This window comes from Dipodomys merriami, unplaced genomic scaffold, assembly GCF_024711535.1.
Source record: "Dipodomys merriami isolate MVZ:Mamm:240054 unplaced genomic scaffold, mDipMer1.0.p SCAF_21, whole genome shotgun sequence".
NCBI classification, from domain to species: domain Eukaryota; kingdom Metazoa; phylum Chordata; class Mammalia; order Rodentia; family Heteromyidae; genus Dipodomys; species Dipodomys merriami.
The window spans coordinates 18,360,763-18,384,819 of record NW_027203493.1 but is presented as its reverse complement, the minus strand read 5'-3'; the positions used below and the strand labels follow the sequence as shown (position 1 = coordinate 18,384,819).

Genomic DNA, 24,057 nt, shown 5'->3' with positions numbered 1-24,057 from the left:
GAGTACCATTTAGAGTTCTCTTGCATATACACAGTTATTGACCTATGGTAGTTTAATTAACATCTTTAGAACAAACATTTCTGTTCAAGTCACTGTGTGGGTTTCTGTCTTTAGGTGGATCCAGACAGGATCTATTAATATTTTCATTTGCAAGTGAAGGAAGGAGATTTCAAAAGGCCAGATGATTTTCTGAAGCCCACATGAGAATGGCCGAATTGAAAACAAATCAGGACTGCCTGGCTCTGAAGATTTTTACCAGGTAGTTACACTAGCAAGGAGTTAGGGTAAGGATGCCACATAGACAAAGGGCACTCTGCATCCTAGGTATTTCCAAGTAAAACAGGTTAAAACAGCTCCTAGAGGAAGATTTTCAATGGTCAAGAAGGTCAATAGCCATCTTGAGACAAAGGCAGAAAACAACAACAAGAACAACACACACACACACACACACACACACACACACACACACACACACACACACGGAAAGAAGGGGGGAAATCCCTATATACTCAAAAATTGTTTTTACACACTTTATATATGGCCAACACTCTACTCCAGATAAATTTATTTTGAGGCTATTTGATTTTTGCCAATTTTCCCAGTTTAGTCTTAGCTGCTAAAATACTTCATTTTGCTATGGAGAGAGTTGAAATCTCAGCTTTGGGTCTCGCCTGCATTTGTTTTTGGCTCAAGGCATCCAGCTCTCTGGATGATGAATGTCCCATCTACTCAAAGAGGCCCTGGTATCCTCTGAATAGTGATGGAGCAGCATATAACAGCTTCCATATTCAGAGAATGAAGTCTTCACCTTCTTTTACAGCTTCTCTTTGGAGGAAAAACAGCAATGAAAGTCCAAATTGGCCTTTGGAAATATTAATATGGAAGACACCATATTAATGATCTCCTTCCAGGATCATTCTGGTTTTCCAGTTTTCATAGGACAGAAAGAGTCCAAGATGAGGATTCACCACTTCCTGCTGACTAGATCCTGTAAACTCTGTACTTGATAGAATACTAGGTCTGGGACTTGGTTAAAGAGCTGGACTGTAAGCTCCCTTCCAACTCCATAGTTCTCTTTAGCTCCAAGTTAAATAGTAGTAGTTCCCAGAGTCCAGCAATCAGAGAGTGCCAAGCAAAGTGCTCCTCCTCAAATGCATTATTTCATCTGACTCTCACTATCAACGTGTGAAGTGCCATACTTATTGTAGTTAACAGATTCTGAGAGCTAGGCACATGACAACAGTCAAAGTTCAGTCCTGTCTCTAGTTGGATCACTGACTATTGCCTTCACCTCTCAAATACACTCCAAGTAGGATCTGGTCATAGAAATGGAGGTAGATGCCATGGTTTGAAGATTCCCGCCAAAATTCATGTTGAGATTTGATCCCTGGTGGGCAGTTTTCAGAGGATAGAAACTTAATCTTACTAGCAATTGGAAGTCAAACCTTTGGGTGGTAACTATGGTTAAATGGAGTTCTTAAGGGTGGGACCACAATCAATGGGAATGGGCTTTGTGAGAAGAGGGAGAACGTGCTGAGCTAGGATGCCTGACTGAGCCAAGTTCCTACTAACAAGAAAGACCTCATCAGCTCTGGCTGCCTGATCTTAACTTCCCAGACTTTAGAATGCTCAGCCAAATAAGCTTCTTATCTTAATAAATTATGCAGTTTGTGGTATTCAGAGATGGGGCAATAGAAAATGGATTGAGATAGTAGATCCAAGGTTGTGTGTGTGTGTGTGTGTGTGTGTGTGTGTGTGTATGTTTGTGTGTCTGCGTGTGTCTATTCTCTAGCCTGGGCACTGTCACTGAGATTTTTTTTTTTTTGCTCAAGGATAGCACTCTGTCACTTGAGCCACAACCCTTCTTCCAGGTTTTTGTTGTTGTTGTTGGTCCTGGGGCTTGAACTCGAGGCCTGGCTGCTGTCCCTGAGCTCTTCAGCTCAAGGCTAGTGCTCTACCTCTTGAGCCACAGCGCCACTTCTGGTTTTTCTCATGGTTTATTGGAGATAAGAGTCTCATGGACTTTCCTGCCCAGGCTGGCTTTGGACCACAATCCTCAGATCTCAGCCTCCTTGGTAGCTAGGATTATAGATAGGTGTGAGCCACCAGTGCCCAGCCTGACAATCATTTTTAAACTATGATTTAAAACCCTAACTGAGTTTGAATATCTGTATCTCCAGAAAGTCATTCAAGGCATCCCAAGTGATGGAGTTGGCCAACACCAATAACCAGGGTAAGTTTCTTCTCCAGCTATGACAGGAGCTGACCTTCCTGGAGACAGAGCTCCTCCCAGCTATACTCAGCTCTGAAAGGATGTCCCAGGGACACTTAGAGTTGATATGGACCATTGTAGTCATCCAAAAGTTGAAGCAGTGAAATTTAAGGCCAGAACTTGGTTCATGTTTGAAAGTCTGAGGCTTTCCCAGAGGTGGATTGCAGGGTAAGCATCCTGCAGGATGCCCCCGTGAGGATCTACCATGGAAACCTGAGCAACCAAAAGATAGACCTCAAATGGGGGAGGAGGGGAGATTCCAGCCTGCAAAAGAGAAGGGGGTGGGGTGGGTAAGAAGGAGTGAGCTGGCCAGGCACCAGTGGCTTACACCTATAATTCTTTCTTCCATCTGGAATCTGGTCAGGAAAGTCCATGAGTCTCTTAAATCCAATTAACCACCAAAAAGCCATAAGTGGAAGGAAGGAAGTTTCAAGTGGTAGTGTGTAGACATTGAGCAAAAAAGCTAAGGGACAGAGCCCAGTCCTGGAGTTCAAGCCTTAGTATGAAAGAAAGAGAAAGAAAGAAAGAAGGCAAGAAAGGAAGAAGGAAAGAGAGAAAGAAAGAAAAGAAAGGAAGGAAGGAAGGAAGGAAGGAAGGAAGGAAGGAAGGAAGGGAGGAAGGGAGGGAGGGAGGGAGGGAGGGAGGGAGGGAGGGAGGGAGGGAAGAAGGGAGGGAGGGAGGAAGGAAGGAAGGAAGGAAGGAAGGAAGGAAGGAAGGAAGGAAGGAAGGAAGGGAGGGAGGAAGGGAGGGAGGGAGGGAGGGAGGGAGAGCATGAATGAGATTAAAAAAAGGAGAGCCAAAATGACTAGAGAGAGAGTAAAACTTTCTACATAAACAGGTGATAAAAGCTGATAATTGCAATGACACAATTTGGAAAATGAAAACAGAAGTGCTCTGCAGATTTATAGAGCAGCTCACAGAGGGCTACATGGGCAATAGCTCAGCTGATGTAAAAGCCACATAAACACCCAGCCACTTCCATGTACCAGCATATATTACGATGTTGACACTACATTGTCCCTCTGACCCCAGGCACCCAAAGCAGTGCCTGATGCACAGGGGGAAGTTGTACAGGGTCAAGACTGAAGAGTAGCTTTTTCAGAAAGACAAGTTATCCTTGACTGGATGCAGATGGCCCAGTGAAAAATGAAATCTGCCAGCAGATGCTGCCTTTATCAGCTACAGAAGTTCAGCCTGGCCTGCCAGAGTGAGCCTCTGCTTCAGCTTCCTATCACAGACTGGCCTAATGAATTCTTCAGAGAGCTTACATCTATCTGCGTCTGGGAGTACATTCTGGGAGCTTGGAGCATGGCACCGAACGTGCCTGACCGCATGGGGTCGGCAATGTGTTCTACCGCATGGGGTCGGCAATGAATTTTGACAGCAGGAAATGGAAAGTCAGCCATACCAGGGTGAGTGCTCCTCCTTCTCAGGGCCATTTTACCCCCCGTCCTGGGCCAGTCTCTTGACTTCCAGTTGTGAAGTGCCCAGAAGATTTGCCCCACTGCAGGGCAAGTCAGATAACCAGTGAATCCTCAGTATCATGAATAGTAGTAACGAACACAACACCTTTGTGGGCCAGGCAGTTTGACTCATTTAACCCACAGCACTGTCTTTAGAGGTCCATGTTCAGACTCACCTTATAGATGATCAATCCGAGGGTGAAATACAGCTAACCAGAGTCATGTTGTTGGTATATTGGTTTATTTTCTGTTGCTGTAACAAAACACCTGAAGCTGGATAATTTTTTTGCTGGTCCTGGGGCTTGAACTTGGGACTTAGGTGCAGACCCTGAGCCTCTTTATGCTCAAGGCTAGCATTCTTTTTTTTTTTTTTTTTTTTTTTTTTTGGTCGTGGGGCTTGAACTTTGAGCCTGGTCATTGTCCCTCAGCTCTTCAGCTCAAGGCTAGTGGCTCTACCACTTCACCTACAGCACCACTTTTGGTTTTCTGGTGGTTTATTGGAGACAAGAGTCTCACGGACTTTCCTACGTGGGCTGGCTCTGAACCATGATCCTCAGGTTTCAGTCCCCTGAGTAGCTAGGGTTGTAAGCATGAGCCACCAGCGCCCAGATAAGGCTAGCATTCTTTTTTTGGGGGGGTGGGTCCGGTCGTGGGGTCTGAACTCTGGGCCTGGGCACTGTCCCTCAGCTCTTTAGCTCAAGGCTAGTGCTCTACCATTTGAGCCACAGCGCCACTTCCAGCTTTTTTCTTTTTGCTTATGTGGTGCTGAGGAATTGAACCCAGGGCCTCAGGCATGCAAGGCAAGCACTCTACCACTAAACCACCTTCCCAGCCCCTAGCATTCTTAACACTTGAGCCACAGAACCACTTTGGGCTTTTTCTGAATTACTTATTAGAGATAAGAGTCTAACAGACTTTCCTGCTTCCTAGATAGCTAGGATTACTGGTGTGAGCCATTGGCAGCCAGCTGGATAATTAATTTTCAATAAATAGAAGTGGGGCTGGGAAGGTGGCTCAGTGGTAGAGCGCTTGCCTTGCATGCCTGAGGCCCTGGGTTCGATTCCCCAGCACCACATAAGCAAAAAAAAAGAAAAAGAAAAAAGCCGGAAGTGGCACTATGGCTCAAGTGGCAGAGCGCTAGCCTTGAGCTGAAGAGCTGAGGGACAGCGCCCAGGCCCAGAGTTCAGACCCCACGACTATACCCAAAAAACAAAACAAAAAAAATAAATAAATAAATAGAAGTATGTTTGGTTCATGTTTCTAGTGGCTGAAATGCCCAAGTGCAGAGTACTGGCGTCTGTGCTGCCTCTGGTGAGGGCCTTCCTGCCACATCGCAACACAGCAGAGGGCATCCCATAGCACACAGAGCAAACAAGCCTGGACCTCCCATCTTCTTCCTATAAAGCTGCTAATGCTATCATTAGCATTCACTAATGATAGAAACCCAACTTCAGGGCCTCATCTAGTGCTAATCACATGTGCCAGAACTCACCTTAACCTATGATGGGGCATTCACAAACTTCAGAGGATGGATCTTGAATATTCTTCAAAAGCTCCTGTGTGGAGGCATGGTCCAGAGCCTGGGATGCTGTTGGGAGGTAGTGGAACCTTGAGAAGCGGAGGCTTTCAGAAAGGCTACTAGAGACTGCAGTCCCTTTCTGTCCCTCTGCTCATGGCCACAGCAAAGTCACGTGCTCCCCACCGTGATGCATCGTGCTTGCTGCCAAAGTAAAATGGGGTTGAAACCTCTGAGATCGTGAGCTAGTAAAACCTTTTTGCCTAATAAGTTCACCAGAACTGACATTTTGTCAGAGTAACAGAAAATGGGCTCAAGGAGGGAATCACATGCAAATCAGAGCAGGTAGCAAGTGGTAGATTCAGGTTCATCTCTCCGCCAAGTCTGCAATCACTTTTTTTCTGAAATTGTTTTATAGCTTCATTTGATCTTCTGCAGTGCTTGGGGATGGAATCCAGGGCCTCATGGCTGCTAGACACAGCCCGTAATCATGAAAGGACAAAAGTGTTGGAAATAAGCAAAATAAAATTAACCTGTGGATATTTGGCATTGGGTGATGTTTTTTGGTCTGTCTTCTGTGGCTGTAACAGGAATTCTGGGACTGAATCATTTAGGAAGAATAGGAACTTATTGGCGCACTGTTCTTGATATTGAAAAGTTCAGATCAAGGGACCACACTGGTGGGTCCCTGCTTACCACATCATGACATGGGGGAAGGCCACAGGACAAGAGAGTTAGAGATGGAACTCAGTTTTATACCCATCATTCATAAGGATGGAGACCTCACAGTACAATTGCCTCTCAAAGGTCCCACCTCTTAACACAGATTCATTGGGGATTAAGTGTCCCACACATGTGTTTTAGGAACCCATTTAAACCAAAGCAGAAGGTCAGATCAATGAGTAAGCTTTTCCATTTCAAACACCATAATTTGAGAGATGAATCTACCATTGTGGATTTTTAAAGATCACTACAAAGTCATTTCAGAACCGAGTTCAACTTCTTTGGATGCTGCTGTTTATTTTTTAAAAAGAAAAGAACTGATCATTGACCTTGAACTGTGTGTGTGTATGCCAGTACTTATGCTTGAACTTAAAAGAGTTTCATATTCTTGCTTAGCTTTTTCATTGAAGCTTGGTGCTTTACCACTTAAGCCATGGCTCCACTTCCAGCTTTCTGGTGTTATATTAGAGAGAAGAATCTCTTGGACTTTCCTGGTTGGGCTGGTTTGAACATAGTCCTACCTCCTATCTGAGTCTCCTGAATAGCTAGGATCACAGGCATGAGCCACCCGTGCCCAGCTTGAACCAAATCTGTTTATCAATTTCCCCTTTAATCATTCTCTGGCTAATATTATGCTAGGTCATTTCTTGAGTTTAGAGAATATAAAAAAACTTGAATGAAAGCATATTTTGAATCCAGGCTCTGTGACTGACTGTGGGAAAGGGAACATTTGCTGTCCTGTCCTGTCTCTGAACACTTGACAGCTATCCTAGCAAAGTGAGTGCATGGGCGGGACAAGGTTGATGATTCTCTGAGCAGCCCTGCTCCTCTGCCGTGGAGGGCAACAAGTCCTAGGGCAGGGAATGGAATGAAACAGTGTAGGAGCTGAGAGCATGAACTCTGAGTCAGAGGTCAGTGAAAGTTTTGACTATGCCATAGGCATGGGCTATGTAACCCTAGGAGAGGTATTTCCTAGAGCCTCGGTTTCTTCATCTGGAAAATGGGGACCATGCTCAGTAAGATAGGTAACTACAAAGACACTGGACTACACAAAGTTTGATAACCCCTGTACACTATTTGCCTTTCATTACTTGAGTATCCCCGTTTGTGCAAGTCCTGGCAGGGGTGTAAATAATGCTGGTGCAGGTTCATGTGGGGGTCAGGCCTGCTAGACAGAAGCTCTCTCTTCCTGTCAGACCTCCCTGACATCCTCACTTCATTGCTCATCTGTGTCATCTTTCTTCCCAGACTTCCTCCTTCCACCCCTCCGTCTTTCTTGTGGAGTCCCATGGCCCTCTCAGTGGGCCTCCAAGTACCCCCGCACCAATCCATCCTTCTCAACCACTGTCGGCATTACCAATGCTCCTGGGAAAATGCAAGAAGGGAAAGCCACTTGTTCCAACCCCCCCCCCCAGCTCCCCACTGCATTTATCCCAGCCTGATCCCAACCTCCTGCTGAAGCATCCTGTAGCCCTCCCATGCTCCAGACACAGCTCTAGATGTCTCTTCAATATTCATTTGCTAATTTGGTCTGTTAGCTGCTGCCAGTTGTCTGTGATCTGTCTGAGGCCTAATTTTCAAGCTATACTGAGTTGTCTTCAAGAATGTCCTTGTCCTCCCTAAAACTCAGCCCCCTATACAGGAATTTGTGGAAGACTTGAACACGGGCTTTGCCTGTGTAAGGCTGTCAGTAGATTGGCCCAGGGCTTTCTAGCTTTCTGAGATTTGGATCTTCTTTGCTTTCTACCTCTATCTCCTTCACAAGACTCAGGATGGAGAAAAGCGCAGAACCTTCCAGTGAAGCATCTGTTTTCTCAGCATGGCATCTGAAGACAATAGAAATCCAACCAGCTATGACCACCATCATGCAAATAGGTATTTGTCGATTCACTTGGAAGAGTCTACCAAAAATTGCTTATGCCGATCTTAATCACTTGATGAAATAATATGCTTACTAGAAGCAAAGACATGAGTAAAAACACCCAAGACCTTCTTGTTTTCATCAGGATTTGTTTTCTTTATGCATTCACTTCTGAGAAAGTCCTACAAGCTCCACTACCCTGCCTGTTTCAATTTCAAAGCAAAATGCCTTCCAAGCGTCAGTTAACTCAGAAAAGTAGACTAAAGAGGGACTGGACAGAAATTCTTAGACCAGTCAAGAGTAGTACTCCTCCTTACCTGGTGATAATTCTGCCTGGTGAAAGTGACTCCCTCAACTGGAAACCACTGACATCCAAACCCATAGAATTTTAGTTTGCAGATGTGGCATATAGGGTGTCATGGAGGCAGAGATCCATTGCCAAAATGAGCAACTGAGTGAGGTACAAGCACTGGATACACAGTTGAGGCCCTCCACATTAGATACTGACCTCTGCGGCAGGTGATCCTAGCTAAGGAAGTCCCTCCTGCTTGAGAAAAGCCATCAATAGCAAAGAAATGTCTATGCTTGCAAAGTAACCTCTTTGTAGATGGCTTCACTCAAGCTAATGTACCAGTTCCACTGGCCACATTCTGCAGCAATGTCCATAGCCCCATGTGCTACCACAACAGAGCCCTGGGACCCCTTCATGGCCATTATCAAGGGCTAGCAGGGTTAGGGTTCATTGCCATCCCAAGATAGTCAAGTGTAAAGGTCATTGGTCACTTTTCATATTTTTTTTTTAATTTTAGTTTTTGTTCCAGCACTAAGCCTTGAACTCAGGACCTGGGTACTGCCCTTTAGGTTTTTCACTCAATGTTAGTGTTCTACCATTTGAGCCACAGTGCCACTTTCAGCTTTTTGCTTGTTAATTAGAAATAAGAGTTGCACAGACTCTCTTGCCCAGGATGTCTTTGAACTGCAACCTTCAGATCTCAGCCTCTTGAGTAACCAGGATTATAGACATAAGTTACTTGTGCCAGGATCATGCCTGTAATCTTATAATTCATTGAGCCAACCTTATTGGTCCTTGCTACATCCAGTGTGGTCCATAGCCCCGCAGGATGGGAATCAGGCAGGAGGGTTGTTGAATGCAAATGTTCAGACCTTGTCATGTAACTTTCATATCTGCATCTATACCTTAGCAAAATTTCCAAATGACTAGGGACACTAGAGCTGAGACGTCATATTGTGAATAACAGCAAAGGGACAAGACTCTGGAGTTTTGAGGTCCACAAGCTGGTTGGAAAGATGTGATTTATAGAATACAACATCATCAAACACATTCCTCTAGGAAACATATATTCAAAATCAAGTCCTGCTTCAGCCATTTACTCACTCTACTGAGTTCAACATCCTCATCTTGAAAGTGGAGACAACACTTGCTTTGTCTTCCTTATAGAAAACATAGAGAATGCAAGAAAGAAGTATACTAGTAGAAGTCACTGTTTAATGGTAGAAACTCTGAATGTTAGAGAAGTTCATATATGACAGAATTCTGAATGGCTGGACAGTCTAGGAAGATCTAGCAGAAGAGTCTGGGGAGGCAGACGTATAGAGCTGTCTATTAAACCTGGCAGTGGAGTAAAGCAGAATAGAAAATATGCAATTCAGCCATGGCATCAATATAGCCAGTAGTCTGGGCCACAAGGAGCTTCCATTGCCCAGTGGATATCAACTAACTCCTGAAGGAGTCTGCTGAATGTCAACACCATGGGTCTCAGAGACAGTCAATATTCATGGGCTGCTTTACAAGATACACAAAGCAAACAGAGGTCTTTGTGGAAAGGCTGGCAAGAAGCCCAATTACTGCAAACTTCCCTCCAGATGGAGACACAGGAAAATGGATATTCTGTCATTTTTGTGGAACTGATCTGCAAAGATGACTAGACACTGCAAGCAAGAAGAATTAGGGAAAATAAATTAATGGGTGAGTTCATGTGTAATAGATTCCCTAGAAAATTCTTACACGTTTGCTAGTTAGTTTTCGTTTAATCCTTACTATGGCCCCAGCCAAAAAGGGGCTCTTGTCCTCATTTCCTAGATGAGGAAACTGGGGACTTGGGATTTGAACCCAGGTTGCTTTCCTTTCCAAAGTCTGTGATGTTCACTGCAAGCTACACTGCTGAGGTAGTCAAAATCCCTATCCCTGGCCTTCCTTGTGCAAAATGGGAACAGGGTAGCTGTGAAACCTGCTCTCTCTGACTTGCTGAGCTTCTCCAGAGAAATGCTGTTTTCTGGCAGGAAAAGATAAAAACAACTGATAGGCATGAGTCACACACTTGCTATAATTAACAGTGATGCAAGAGCCAGATGCAGAATAGAGGGGCCTGGAGACGCAGCTTTTAGACTTCCCTAACTTTGAGCTGCCTTTCAGCGCTGAAAGAATCTCCATGACTAAGCTTCTGCCACCTCAAAGCACTTTTAAATGCAGACATGAAATTTAGAAAGCATGCTAGCTCCAAGATAATGAAGCTGAGCATGCCACACCAAATTTATCTCTTTATTTACAATGGAAAACCATGTACCAGAACCATGAAGAGAGTTTACAGCTTATAGATAATGTAGATCTTTGCCTTCACACTCAGCTGTCCTGGGAAGTCTAATCTGTTTTCCACCTGCTAAGATAATTTATGGAGAATACAGTTGTAAATTCAGTTGTATTAGGTGGTCAGCTTATAGGCCTCCTGATCTTAGGAATGGACCAGTACTTTCCAAACAGACCAGTTATTATTAGCACCTCTTTATTCTCCTTTTTGCTGGTGTCAAATTAGGAGTGATACAATGATGATCCAATTAACATAAGCCATAGATCACAATTCCCACCACACCATCCACACTCCCATCCAACCACAATTTGCGTATAATCACCTCTTATGCAAGGTGGAGGTGGCCCCTTCTGCTTCTAGAACACAGTTCCCACCTGAGGTCTAACACAGCAAACTAAATTATGATCAGGACCTGGATGGGTTCACAAGTAGCTATTGGGATCAGAGGCATCTTTTTATCTGTTTAAATGAGGTTTAGCTGGATACTGATGGATAACAACTGTAATCCTAGCTGAACTCTGAGGATCCTAATTCAAAGCCAACCTGGGAAGTAAAGTCTTTGAGACTCTTTATGTCCAATCAAGACAAACAAAACAAAAATAAAAAACAAAAGTGAAGCTGTGTATCAAGTGGTAGAGCACTAGCCTTGAGCAGAAATGCCCAGGGACAACATACCCAGGCCCTAAGTTCAAACATAGAAACAAACGAATAAATAAAATAGGTTTAACTGGCCTTCAAACCTGAATGAAATAGAGCTAATAGAATCTTGCCACTTCCTTTTTTCAACAGACTTTAATGGAGAGCAAAGTGAAAAAATGCAGGTTACATTTTTGTTGTGTTATTATCAATACACTGTAAGATTAACATCCAGACAGTGATGCATCTAATATTTAAACATTCCCTAATTTTAGTTGTCAAAGAGAAAAATCATATTCAGAGACAGATATTTACACAGCAATTTCAAGCAACAGTAAATAATAAACTCCCTCCCTTAAAAAAAAAAACAAAATGCACACATACACATACATACACACACACAATCATCTTTAAACAATGGATTTCCTTCACAATAATAGATCTTATTTTTTCCCACATATACTTACAGAACCAAAGTTACTTAAGTTACTTAAGGACAGTCTTATCAGTGAAGATCCTGGACCAGCCCCTATTTTCTTTTAAAGACACTTTACTTTTTACAAGTTGAAGACACATAACTAGTGTGGTCTGTGTATTTGAAGACACCCAAGTGATACAAATAAATTCTACATCTCCTGTATAAGGAGAAAAACACATCTCTGAAAAAATGTGCCTTGGGTTTGGAGGCATGGCTCAGTTGGTAGAGCATTATTATCCACTGAGCAAAAGCATCAGGTACCAAGTTCAAGTCCTGGTCTCAGACCATTAAAAAAAAGAAAGAAAGAAAGAAAGAAAGGAAAGAAAGAAAGATGCACCTAATTACAAGTAAAAAAAAATCAAACCCACAAAAATCTCAGCTCTTCAAACACGGTTTCTTAAGAGCATCATGTTAATATTAACATTGAATTAACAAAACAGTAAGATTCTTCTTGATTTCTATACAGAGGTACTGGTTAGTTCCAATTTTTTGTTTAGTGATTTGAAATGCATGACTTTTGAGTGTTGAATGTCACTTGGTGGAACTCACACCCTGCCTTCCAGGTTAGCAGCCCACTTCAATGTTAGATGAGACTTGTCCCCTCAATTCCTCCCTCTCTAATTTATTTCTTACCAGAGCCGTTAGTAAATGGCAACCATGACAAAGTTTACGTTAGCAGACGCACATGCACATCTTCTACCTATAAATATCCTGTGATGGCAATTGCGCCATCACTTCATTTCTAGTAAAAATGAGTATAAAGGAAGAAGAGGAAGTTAAGGGGACCTTATTAACAATGTTTTCTTTGTTTTTTTCTTACAATGGAGAATCCAAACCCAAGGGCCATGGGCTGTTAACTAACCAGACACTTGTCAGCCACTTTTCCAGGCCTGTGAGTCAATTACAAGTTGGCAGATCAGAGACCAACTCCTCTAGGCAAACCTGGCAGAATCCAGTGGTACCGGTCGTGTCTTGTCTTGGAAGTTGGGTGAAGGTCAAGGGCCACTTTCTTCAAAGACCAGATTTGAAAGTAGTTCACACACAGTCCTGCCTGGGACACCAAACTGTCCCCAAGTTGCGCCCTTCAAAGTGCCAGCTGGAGTTTGGTCATGTTTCTCTGGTGCATGTTGTGATGACGAACTAATTCATCTGACCGGGCAAACTTTTTCTGACAACTGGGCCACCGACAGCTGAAGGGCTTCTCACCTGTTGACACAATTGCTAGTCAGAGATATTTGTAATGGAGTGACCGGGCCCAAGTTTAACTAGCAAAGGCCCCTGTTAAATCATCACAGGCTCTTGCCTCAGATTCCTATAGGTCTTTCCCCTAAGCTAACAAGTGGATCATAGCCTGGGCAGCCTGGGGTGGCACCTTTGGAGGGGTGGGAAGGGTTCTAATAATAGGACTCCTATAATAATTATAAAACATTAAATCAGAAGACTTGGGGAATGGGAGAGAAGGAATAAATCTAGTTCATGGAGCTGTGTGGAAAAAAATTAAAGGAGAAACTATGTGTTTCGATCTACTGTTAGAATGTTTGGGGGATTATAGATGTTACCTCAATGCTATCTAAGTGGGGAATTCTGGATCAGCATTCTGGCTATTCCTAATCAATCCCTGTCCAGCAGTAGAGCTGCGACTAGCTTTACTAGCTCCATGCAGATATTTTCAAATTAAGTTACAGATACCAGTGTATATGATAATGCCATAAAGTGTACCTCTGCAAATCATCTGTTACATGGAAAATTTTAGTGGAGGTATGGTTCTGCTAAAAAAAAAAAACTCCAGGCTCCTCCATTTAAAGAGCCCTCATTAGGGATAATAACTAGCCTAATTTTATGCCATCTTATACTGTACTGGATATCACAGCATGTGTTGCTTCGTGTATTCCTTACTCAAAAGAGTAAATAAAGGCTATCTCCATTCTACAGATGAGTTTGGATGTCTGGTGAGGACCAAGGTAGGACTCAAGTCCAAGCTTGTCTAATTCTAAAGTCCACGCTTCTCTTGGGCTATCCTGAAGAAACACCCCAGGAACCAAATCAGGGTATGTTCCCAGGCCACTCAGTGCTGGTCCCATTTAACTTTCTCTGACAACTGGTCAGGGCACACACTGAGAAATGTTCAGGAAGATGTGGTGTCCTGGGGACGGGCTGGAGGCTGGTCAAATATAGCATCAAACAGTTTGCTAGTGACCCGGGTCACAACACTTTCCCATCACCCTGTTAGCTAAGGGAGGAGAGCAAGACACCCATCTGACAATGCTTGAACACAGTTGCCTTGACTCTGTCTTTAAATGGGCAAGGATCTGGGACTGCCCGAGAGCTTATAATGTCATTTGTTTCTCTTCGCCTCCTGGTCATTGTCCCTCTTCTCTTCCTCATCTGGCCCCTCTCCCCACTCTCACCATCCCTTTATCTCAATGGTCTTCTTTCTTCTCCATCCTTTAGTGGCACTCAACTTCACTGACTGTAACTCTCTCCTCCTTTTTCTTTCTCCCTGCACTGCTATGCGAAGTCATGCTTTTCCCAACACATCAACCAAAGGTGTACAGTGTGCCACTCACTACCTTTGTGACTTTTCAGACAAGCCATTTGGTCACTACTGGCCTCAGACTCCACATCTGTACAATGAGGATAAAGCATGCCTACACTACTTTAAAAAAATGTCAAAGACAAAATGAAATAACCTAAGCAGTGTCTCTGCTTCCAAGATCAGTCAATACCCAACAAAGATGGTGCTATTTTCATTATGAATGACACCAACCTTGTAGAGAATAAGCAGCCAATGGATCTGTGAAAATCCTATTCCACTGTGTATAATAGTGCAAAGGAAATAATGCCTGTGTGTGTATGTGTGTGTTAATCTGGCAGATACCAAGACTGTTCTTAAGCATTAACTTTTGGAATTCATTCTCTAAACACGTTTGTAAAATATGGGTCCTCAGGAAAATAAATGCTGGGCTTGCTACAATTTCTGGGCTGGTTGGGGGGTGGGGGTTGTTAAGGTTAATTATCATATCACACGAGTGATAAAAATGTGAGGTGACAACCTGGGGGCAGTAGGGACCAAGCTTTGCAGTTTCATTCTGGACATTTCCTTCTCATCTCTCTCCCACTTAGTACTCCCTCCACCCTCCTTTGCAAAACTTTACTACATATATTTGAAGATAATCATGCACTGTTCTTTCGCTCAAATGAGTCTACACCTTAGAACTGTTCACACCATTTTCTTCTAATCTCTCTCATCACAAACAACTTTAATCAATAGTAGTTCTTAAAAAAATAATGAAAAATAAATGTGAAGAAAAGTTTACGCACTTGTTTTACCTGTATGAGTCCTGGTGTGGGTCTTCAGGTGGTCGGACCGGGAGAACTTTCGTTGACAAGTTTTACACTGGAATGGTTTCACACCTAAACGGACAGAGAAGGTCTAGCCTCGGCCCTAACAATGTGGGCACAGGGAGGCCCACCAGATCGGCTCTGTGGTAGCTGGAGGACCCTCAGCATTTCCAGCCACACCTGACGGTATCTACCTGGTTCTCAGAGGTTCCCAATTCCCCAGGCCCAGCAGGAACTCCCTGACTCTGCACAGTGACCTTGAGGACTTGCATCTGTCTTTGGAAACAACCATTTCTTAACCACAAATATCCAGGGTTTTGTTTTGTTCTGTTTTATTTACCTGAGCCTAGGTCTCAGCTGGAACAGAGACTAACAACAGTGAATCAAACTCTACAAGGCCAATTCTGTCCTCCACTACCCTTGGTTCCTTACTTATGTCTGATATTATCAACAGCCACTTGCAGTGGGAATCTCATTTGTTTACAGGAAAAATATGGATTGTTTCCTAACTTGCCTTTTCTTTTTCCTTTCTTTTATGAGAAAAGAAAAGTCTCCAGGTAAGGAGAGAAAAGTAAACTCAAAAGACTATATAGATGATATTCTCTCATCCACATTCAATAAGGAAGAGAACTGAAAAAAAAAATCAGCCCTAACCCAAGGGCATGTGACTGCCAGCAATGAGAAGTGAACCTACAAACCTGTATGTCTCCTTTGATGTCTTTTGAGCTGATCTGAACGAGAAAACCTTCGCTCACAGTCCTTGAAGTCACACTGGTAGGGTTTCTCACCTTGAGGAAGACACATATTCTATTTGAGTACAATCCTAGAAATGCAAGCTCAGGAATGGCAACTATTGGGGTTGAAGGGATTCCAAAAGGCTTTGAGTGACTTGGGAGTCAGCAGGCAGCTTCTGAGGATAGCACTGTGCACTTTCTGGGCAAGAAAAGACCCAGCTGTGCAATACACGTGGACGCTGGGCTGGGTAAGAACCGGCCCTAACCAGCTCTGCCACTTACAACACCTTGTGAAGTGGCTTCCACTTTGACGACGTCAAAGAATTTATGAATAGATTAAATTAGGCCACCCATGTACAAGGCTCGGGCTGATGCCTAACAGAGGTTTAAAAAAAAACTAATTAAACATGAGTGGTAAATCTTTAGACAAATCAAAACCAAAGAACCTTTAAGTCGTAGACGGAGTCCAAGGCAGAATTCCAGAATGGATGTGCCTTGAGGCAGGGCCCATGAACAAGTGTTCTGAGTTTTATGGCCCAAAGATTCCATGTTCTATGCTATTGACTTCATGTTCTTGAGTCAAGCATAAATGACTCCAGGATTGTGAGATGCTTCAATTAAACCAATAAATTAAATTTATCCAGGAGTGGCCAGCAGTGGAATTGCTCAATCCCTTCCTCTAATGGATAGCCACACCCCTGCCCTCCACAGAGAAAGTTCAGCCAAACATTGTGAACTGAGTCCTGAGTGCACTAAGCCACTGCAGGACCTCTCTCCTCTTAGGAGAATTCTATGTCACAACCTTCTGGGATGGAGTGGAAGCCACCTGGCCGGGGGGGGGGGGGGATGTTGTCTATAAGTCTTTCCAGGCAGCCCTACTGACTTTTGCCTCCAATCTCTGATGTCTCCCTGGTTCTTCTGTATTCCTGCTATAGAGGACTTCAACAATCTTGTACTTCGCACACACTCAGTGTCCTCCATCCCTATACCCACATACCTATCCATCAAAAAGTGAACCTGAACTTCCTCTTCAATGCCTGCTTGACAATCTCATGATAAAGTCAAAATTCCTTCCTTCCTTCCTTCCTTCCTTCCTTCCTTCCGTCCTTGCTTCATCAAAGGATTGATCCCACAGCAACTAAGATAATAAGCCACGGTCTCAGTCTGTGGTCTGGAAAAATCCTAGAGTCTTTTCTTAGCTTTGGATTTATACCCAGCCCAGTGTCTTCTACCTCACCTCCATAGCCCAGAGGAGACACTACCCCTCTTAAATCCTATTTCTCGCTCTTGCTGTTGATCTTCTGGTCATTCTTTCCTTCTTCTGCCTGACCTCATTAGCTTTGATAGTTAGTCCACACCCTTCCTGCTCCCAGAAACATTCTCTGAAGCCAATAGCCCCAAACTGCTCACTCCCAAGTCCATTCTCAAGTCCTGTACGACTCCAGGCTCTCATTTAGTACACAAGCTTACACTTTGCTTTTTTCTTTCCCCACTTTCCAGGTGTGTCTATATCCCAACTCCCAAGTGGACTGGACACTCTTTGGGAAAGAGTGAAAAGGCAGACGTTTGAGTCCAGCTTCCACCGCCTCCTCCCCACTTGATAATTAACTGAAATAATATATTCAGATAGCCCAGTTGTTATGCTACTCTGTCCTATTATTATAAATGCAAATGAAAACACTGCAGTCCTTCAGGGGGTGGCTATAGTGAGGTTAAATACCAACCTGTGTAGCTTTGTCTCCTGCAAGGAGAACTTTCTTAACCTCCAGTGATTTCAGGGTCTTGGCTACCTTCTTTTCAGCCTTTAATCAGTCATCTAACTCTCACTGATCTGTAAGTGTCTCTTTCTTAGGAAAAGTTTCTACAGCCATATTGCCTTCACACATTCCCATTCCCATTTCCAGGCATAATTCTACCATTTTCCTTACAACCTTGTGAAAATAAGTGTAACTAGAATGTGCCACCAATGTTCTCATTTTAGCCTCAGTCTGTGGCCACTATGTATAAACTCAAGTCTCTGCCAGAATTGCATCCTCCATGTGCAATGATCGAGCCAAGTCCTTCAGCTTCCCAGCATGCAAGTCAGCAATAATAATTATTATTGATGATGATGATGATGATGATGATGATGATGATGATGATGACATTAGTCACCGCATGAAGCTGTCCTCTTGCTCAAAGCTAACTTGGACATACTTACCAGTGTGCTTCCGGCTGTGCATCTGTAGGTGGGACAGCTTAAAATATCTCTTATTGCAGCCCGGATAAGCACACATGAAGGGGCGTTTCTCACTGGTTTCAGATGCTGACCGGACAAGAGTTGGGGCTACTCCAGGCACCCGCCGCACATCCTGAGAGTGTAAGAGGCACAGAGATTTTTAGCCACGGTGAACATACAATTCAGTCCCAAGGGAAAGTGCCCTTGTAATACCACTACAGGAAGGAGATCTAAAACCACTTCCATCCACACCCCCAGATGCCTGTGACAGACATCACTAATGGATAACAGATCAAGACATGCTGTGATACAGAATTCTAATGTCATCATTACTGATTTAACAGACTGAGAATTGAAGTGCAGCTTGTTTGAGGTCCCTGACATTGATGTTGGTGCCTGAAAGAACTCCCAATCCATCCAATGTCTCTGCATCTGCGCTCAAGACAGTAAGGTCTAGGGTCTAGAGTCCCAGATTAGATCTACTCTTTCCCAACTGGAGACCTGATCCTGTGACCTTGTGTTTAATCTGCAAATGAGTAGGGAAAGTCTTATGGGGGGGGGGGGGAGTGAGCTATTCAACAAGCCTTAAACTGATCCAGACTTCCATAGGTAAACAAACGATGACAAAGGTGCCCCTGAATTGGATGTCCCTTGTCTGTGAAGGGAAGCTGAACCCACCAGCACCACCATGTGTAGCCAGAAAACCCTTTTAAAACCCCAGAGAACACTGGACTCTGCCTTCTGAGTACTTTTGTGTCCTTTCCTTAAGAGCTCGTTTGGAGGTTCTAGCAGGGGAGCGCAGCTACTCGTATACCCTTGACCCAAGACCAGTCCTCCTCTATCGGAGATGGCCGTCCTCTTCCACCGAGCGCGCAGCTTCGGGAGGGACACACATGGAGCGGTGAGGGAGGAAGGGGACACCCGCCTAGCCAGCCAGATCAGCTGAATCAACCCTGGCGATCAATGGGGTGACAGATATCGCAGCCAGATTGCCCTCACATCCTTCTGTGTCCTTTCCAGGGCCTAGATTGATAACTTTTTTAACTAGTAGGAGAGAAAAGCTGTCCTTCACATCCTTAGGTTCAGAGAGTCATGCACATTTGGGAAGGGAAGTACCCTAAAGGGCCACAGAGCTTCCCTGTCCAGTCACAGATGGGCATGTCAAGGGCTCCTCTATGTTTGCATCAAGACTAGAACACTTCTGAGCTTAACCAATCCCTGCCTCGTATGTTTTCCACTCTATTCATGCTCATGTTCTCTCTGCTATGTCACATTGCCTTGCACTTCCATTTTTGCAAAAAGTGCTATAGTAAATGACATACAACATTGTGTCAATGGGTCAGTGTCCCAGGACAAATAAAATGGCAGGCCAGCAGTTTGATTGGTGAACTTGAGAAGAAATCAGAAGATAGTGAAACACTAAGTCAGAGTTTATTACAGGCAATGACAGAGGATGTGACAAATGGGGTCTGGTGGGCAGGAAGGCAAGGACATCATTTCGCAATTCCTTTCATTATTCAAAATGCAGGGCATGTGGGGATAGGACATTTAAAAAATGAGTTCTGGATGTCAGTCAGAGTCCTGGTGAAATGATGGATGCTGGCAGTATCTGTGGGGGAGACTACTGACACCTTTGTGGATCTTCATCAGATCTCTGTGTTTCTGACACCTGTGCTATTATTTCAACCTGAGGGAATACACTTTCATGACACTTCTGGAAACTAATCAGGACAGTTCAGAGCTACTTGCCCACATTGGAGCATGGCCCACAAACAACTTATTTCTAGGCCATTCTATAACGATGATGGTAGCACAGCTGTTACGCATACTGCAGCCACTGAGCCAACAAATGAATCACTGGTAATCATGGATGGCCTCAAAGAGGCTCTTTGGAAGTGGTCTTCCACCATTTGTACTGAGTTCTCTGAAATTACCACCTTTTCTATTTTATTTTCTTTACTCTCCCTGAAGACTTCTCCCTCCAAGCTGCTCACAGTCTCTGTCTCCCTAAGAAGCAGCACTATGTAATCATAAAAAACAGGGGTTCTATGGGCTGCAAAGTTGGCTCAGTGGTAGAGTGCTTGACTTGCATGCATGAGGCCCTGGGTTCCATTCCTCAGCACCACATAAACAGAGAAAGTCAGAAGTGGTGCTGTGGCTCAAGTGGTAGAGTGCTAGCCTTGAGCTGAAGAGCTAAGGGACAGCACCCAGGCCCAGAGTTCAAGCCTCACAACAGAAAAAAAAAACAGGGGTTCTAGACTCAGACACAACATGTATTTTAGATCAGTCTTGGTTCCATGACTAGCTATAGTGACTTGGGACAAATCAATCATAGGCTTCTGTTTTCTCATATGTAAAATGGAAGTGACAACAGTACCCACCTCAAAGTGTGTACTAAGGATTAAATGAGGGCCATGTGTAAACATATAGGAATCTGCAATGCACAGGGCTGAATGGAAAAAGCCAATCTAGAAATGAAGCTACATAAATATGTTTCCAACTACATGACATCCTGAGAAAAGGTCTGTGGTTATCAGGAGAAGAAGGAACAGAAAGGATTGTAATGAACGGGTGGAGTATTGAGTGTTTTTGAGGTGATAAACCTGTTTCAGATGATACCATACTGAGATACATGGCATTAGACATTTATAACTATAAAACGCAAAGAGTGAACCCTCATATAAACCACGGTCTGTAGTTACCAGTAATGTATCCGCATTGGATCATTAATTATAAAATGTCTTATACCCAATACAAAATGTTACTAATGGGGGAAACTGTGAGGGCAAAAGGGAACTCGCTGTTCTTTCTGTAAGATTTTTATGTAAACTTAAAACTCAGATAAAGTCCATTTCTGTGAGTCCACGTATAAAGCAACACATGGGAAATGTCCAGCCATAGGTGTACTGCAGTGATTGCTCTTATCAACATTTGGCAAGACCACTGACGGATGACCTCTGAGCCGTTTACAGTGCAGCCCAGATCTTAGAAATGGGTCTCCATTGTACAACAGCCCACCCTGGAGAAGGATTTAAGCAGCAAAGGAGGTGAGAATGGGGAAGCATCTTGGTCCCAGTCAGGCAGGAGATGGCATTTCTTAGCAACGAGGAGGTACCTGACCAGCCCCAGTGGGTACAAAAATTTGCCCAGGAACCGCAGGACACTTGAGCAGGGAAAGAGGCAGTGAAGGAAGCTTCCAGTCTGGTCCTCCAGTACTCACCTGAATGCCTCGGAACACGCCATGGGTATGTATTCTGTACTGAGCCCCACAGAGGATAGGTGTGGTGTGGCTCTCACTCTCGTACCCTGTGCCATGGCTGCAAACACAGAAAAGGGAAGCTGACGTTCAGGTTAGCTCCTGGACCCACATTTGAGAAATGCTAACTGTCAAGAAAACGTAACTCTTTTGAAAGTCCACAGCATGAGAATAGTGGGTCTTTGCTTCCCTCCAGGAGGCTAGTCTGTCCAACTCTCCTGTCCTCACCACGAGGCCTTCCCTCACCCTTCGATTCTGGCAGGCTCCTTGTGTGGATCTGGGTCTCACTCAGACATGCTGAGAAAAGCCCCAGTGGCAGATTTCATCCACAGCGAGTTGTTTACCATTTGAATGGTGGGCTGACAGCCACGGATATCTCAGGAATGAGCAGAATGCCTGGAGCTGAGTATGAAATGTGTTGGATTGTTGTCGGCACCTCATGACTCACATGTTACCAGATAGCACCAAGAAAGTGATGAAACTTACAAGAAGAGATGTCACGTCTTGGGGGGGGGGGGACAAAGTTGCAGCCTTGTTCCACTTAACCTGCAGATCAGCTTTCCCAATCAACTTAACTCTTTGTAGCCAAACTATGCCAGGTCATCATCCTCCAGCATAAGACTCACTGGTCCCCTAGTCAGTGCTCAGGTGAACTTGGGACCAACTAGTAAGACCGGGGGAATGTAGAGTGTTGAAAGAATAATTTGGAAAAAGTGGTTGATCTGCTGCACAAATACTCTTTCCTTCAGGTACAATCCTTTCTGGTATCTATTCTGCAGTGAGTCTATTCCCAGATGAAACAGAGCCAGGACAATGAGCCATGCTGGCAACACATTAGAATTACACTAAGAACCACCATGGGGATGGGGATGAAATTGCTTTGTAAAACATCTCTGTAAAATGGTGCAGCTGCTTCGGAAAGTATCTGGCTGTCTTTCAAAAAAAAAAAAAAAAGATCTAAAGTTACCACATGACCCAGAAGTTCTGGATCTATACCCAAGGGGAATAAAAACAGATGTCTACATAAAAATATATATCCATTGTTCACCAATAGTATAATTGTTTAGTAATAAAAGCCCCATACGAGAATCAACCCAAATGTGAATCAACTGGGGAAGGCATGAACAAAATAAAATATATTCATACAATGGAATATTATTTGGCAATAAAAAGGAACAAAGTTTTTATTTGTGCCCTGACAGGTACCAACCTTGAAAACATTATGCTAAGTAGAAGAAATTAATCCAGAAAGACTACTTGATGGATGATTCTATTTATAGGAAATGTCTTTAAAGGAGCAAATCAGTAGAAAGTCAAGTTGTGATTGATTGCCATTCCAACCTCCTCCAGAGCTGAGGGAGTTGGAGAGATGTGGAAAGTTGAAATGCCCTAAAATTGCAGGAATAATCATACAAATCTAGGGATGTAGGAAAGCCTAGAATGCTCACTGTTCATTCTAAAGGGGCAGACGGTATGGTATTCAGATCAATAAAGTATCTTAAAACAGTATGCATGAACTTTTTTTTAAGCCTCCAGGGAAAATTTACTGGCTATTGGGATTAAGAACCTGTATTCTCTGCCTCTATTACTGTAGCAGTTCCAGAATTGTGGGGCAGTAGGTAGATGACCTGGCAAAGCTCTCTGGTGGCTGGGGGCTGCCTGGACTCACTTACCCAGGGGAGAAAATTCCTAGAAGGAAAGATTGAGCATCTGCCAGGACAACTGCCATGTCCACACGGCCTGGGGGTCACCACAGCTGTGGGGTTTCACATGTTATCCATGCATGTTAGAAAGAACTGTCCGCCTACATTGCATAATTGGGGGGGCAAGTAGCAATTCTGTTCTCTCAACTGGCAGTACCTTGTCTTTCATTCCCACTTCAGTTGATTTTTCTCATTATCTTGGGCAAAAAGAAGGGATGGCACAAAGAACTAAAAGTAGGGTCAAACATGCTGCAATTGGGAAAAAAATGCCAAACCTAGACAGCACCTGCCTTTCTCACCCATCTTTAGAATGTGCTCGTGGAGAAAGCAAGGCTCTGCTCTCCTCCTGACCAGCATATTCACAGATGGGGGGGGAGGGAGGAGGCTGTCCATGGCATGTGCAGAAGCAGAAAGGAGGCAGGGCCCAAATGGAACGGTCAGGACATGGCCTCAAAGGCTATGAGGAGAAGCTGTTGTAAGAAGTGCTGTGGTTTCTGCATGTGACACACAGGGTCTCTAGGGTTAAGGGTTGTGACATTAGTGGCGATCAGAATTATTTCCAAGTTTTGCCATGAAATAGGACGAACAGGAATTTGTCTTTGGGTAATGTGTTTTCCTCAAGATAACTTGTCCAGTGACATCACATGTTGCGTAACTCAGAACATTAATCCTGGCATCCAAATGCAAGCCATCCAATGAAAGAAGCAACCATCAATAGGACTGTCACTGCCAGCCATGCTTCCCGATTCCTCTTTCTGTGAATAAGAAAAACACCTGGTTCCTGCCTATTGGATCTTGTATTTCCAAAAGACAAATGACAAGTCAAGTCCACCTGGTGATTAGTCAGCTTCCCAATGGGGTCTTCCCAGGGTACCACACAAACCCATAGGCATTTAATTAGCAACAACTCTTTCTAAACAAGCAAAGAAATACAAGGTGGTGATCTTAGAACTATATACTAACAGAGGTAGAAAGGGCCTTAGGAAAGTCATGTGTTCTACCACCATTCAAATCAAGAATCTCTTCCACTTGGTGCTAACAGTTGTATGAAATGATTGGTAAATAGTTTCTAAGGCAGCTTATTCTATCTGGGAAGTTTTGATTATAGGAAAGGCTATTCCAAACCAAGCTGAGTTCTACCTCTTTATATTTGCCTTCTAGGCTAACTATTGAGTGATTATCACTACATTAAAGCTGTCTCTGTACATCTTCTCTGCATGGTGGTAACTTTGGCCTTGAGCATATACAT

The 24,057-nt window shown here is 43.8% G+C and overlaps 1 protein-coding gene across 6 annotated transcripts in view; it reads right to left on the bottom strand.

Moving 5' to 3' along the window:
- Positions 1-10,724: 10,724 nt before the first annotated feature.
- Wt1 (WT1 transcription factor) overlaps positions 10,725-24,057 on the bottom strand; it is a 50,644-nt gene continuing 37,311 nt past the window's right edge. For 2 of the 6 annotated variants that reach the window (XM_070032653.1, XM_070032655.1), the window contains 5 exons: positions 21,070-21,166; positions 17,832-17,982; positions 15,596-15,685; positions 14,877-14,969; positions 10,725-12,761 (listed from right to left, as the gene is read on the bottom strand). In XM_070032653.1, coding sequence (XP_069888754.1) covers positions 12,640-12,761; positions 14,877-14,969; positions 15,596-15,685; positions 17,832-17,982; positions 21,070-21,166 — 553 coding nt within the window. In that variant the 3' untranslated portion in view covers positions 10,725-12,639. The remainder of the gene's footprint in view (positions 12,762-14,876; positions 14,970-15,595; positions 15,686-17,831; positions 17,983-21,069; positions 21,167-24,057) is intronic. The other 4 variants (XM_070032654.1, XM_070032656.1, XM_070032657.1 and 1 more) reach the window with 2 other exon arrangements.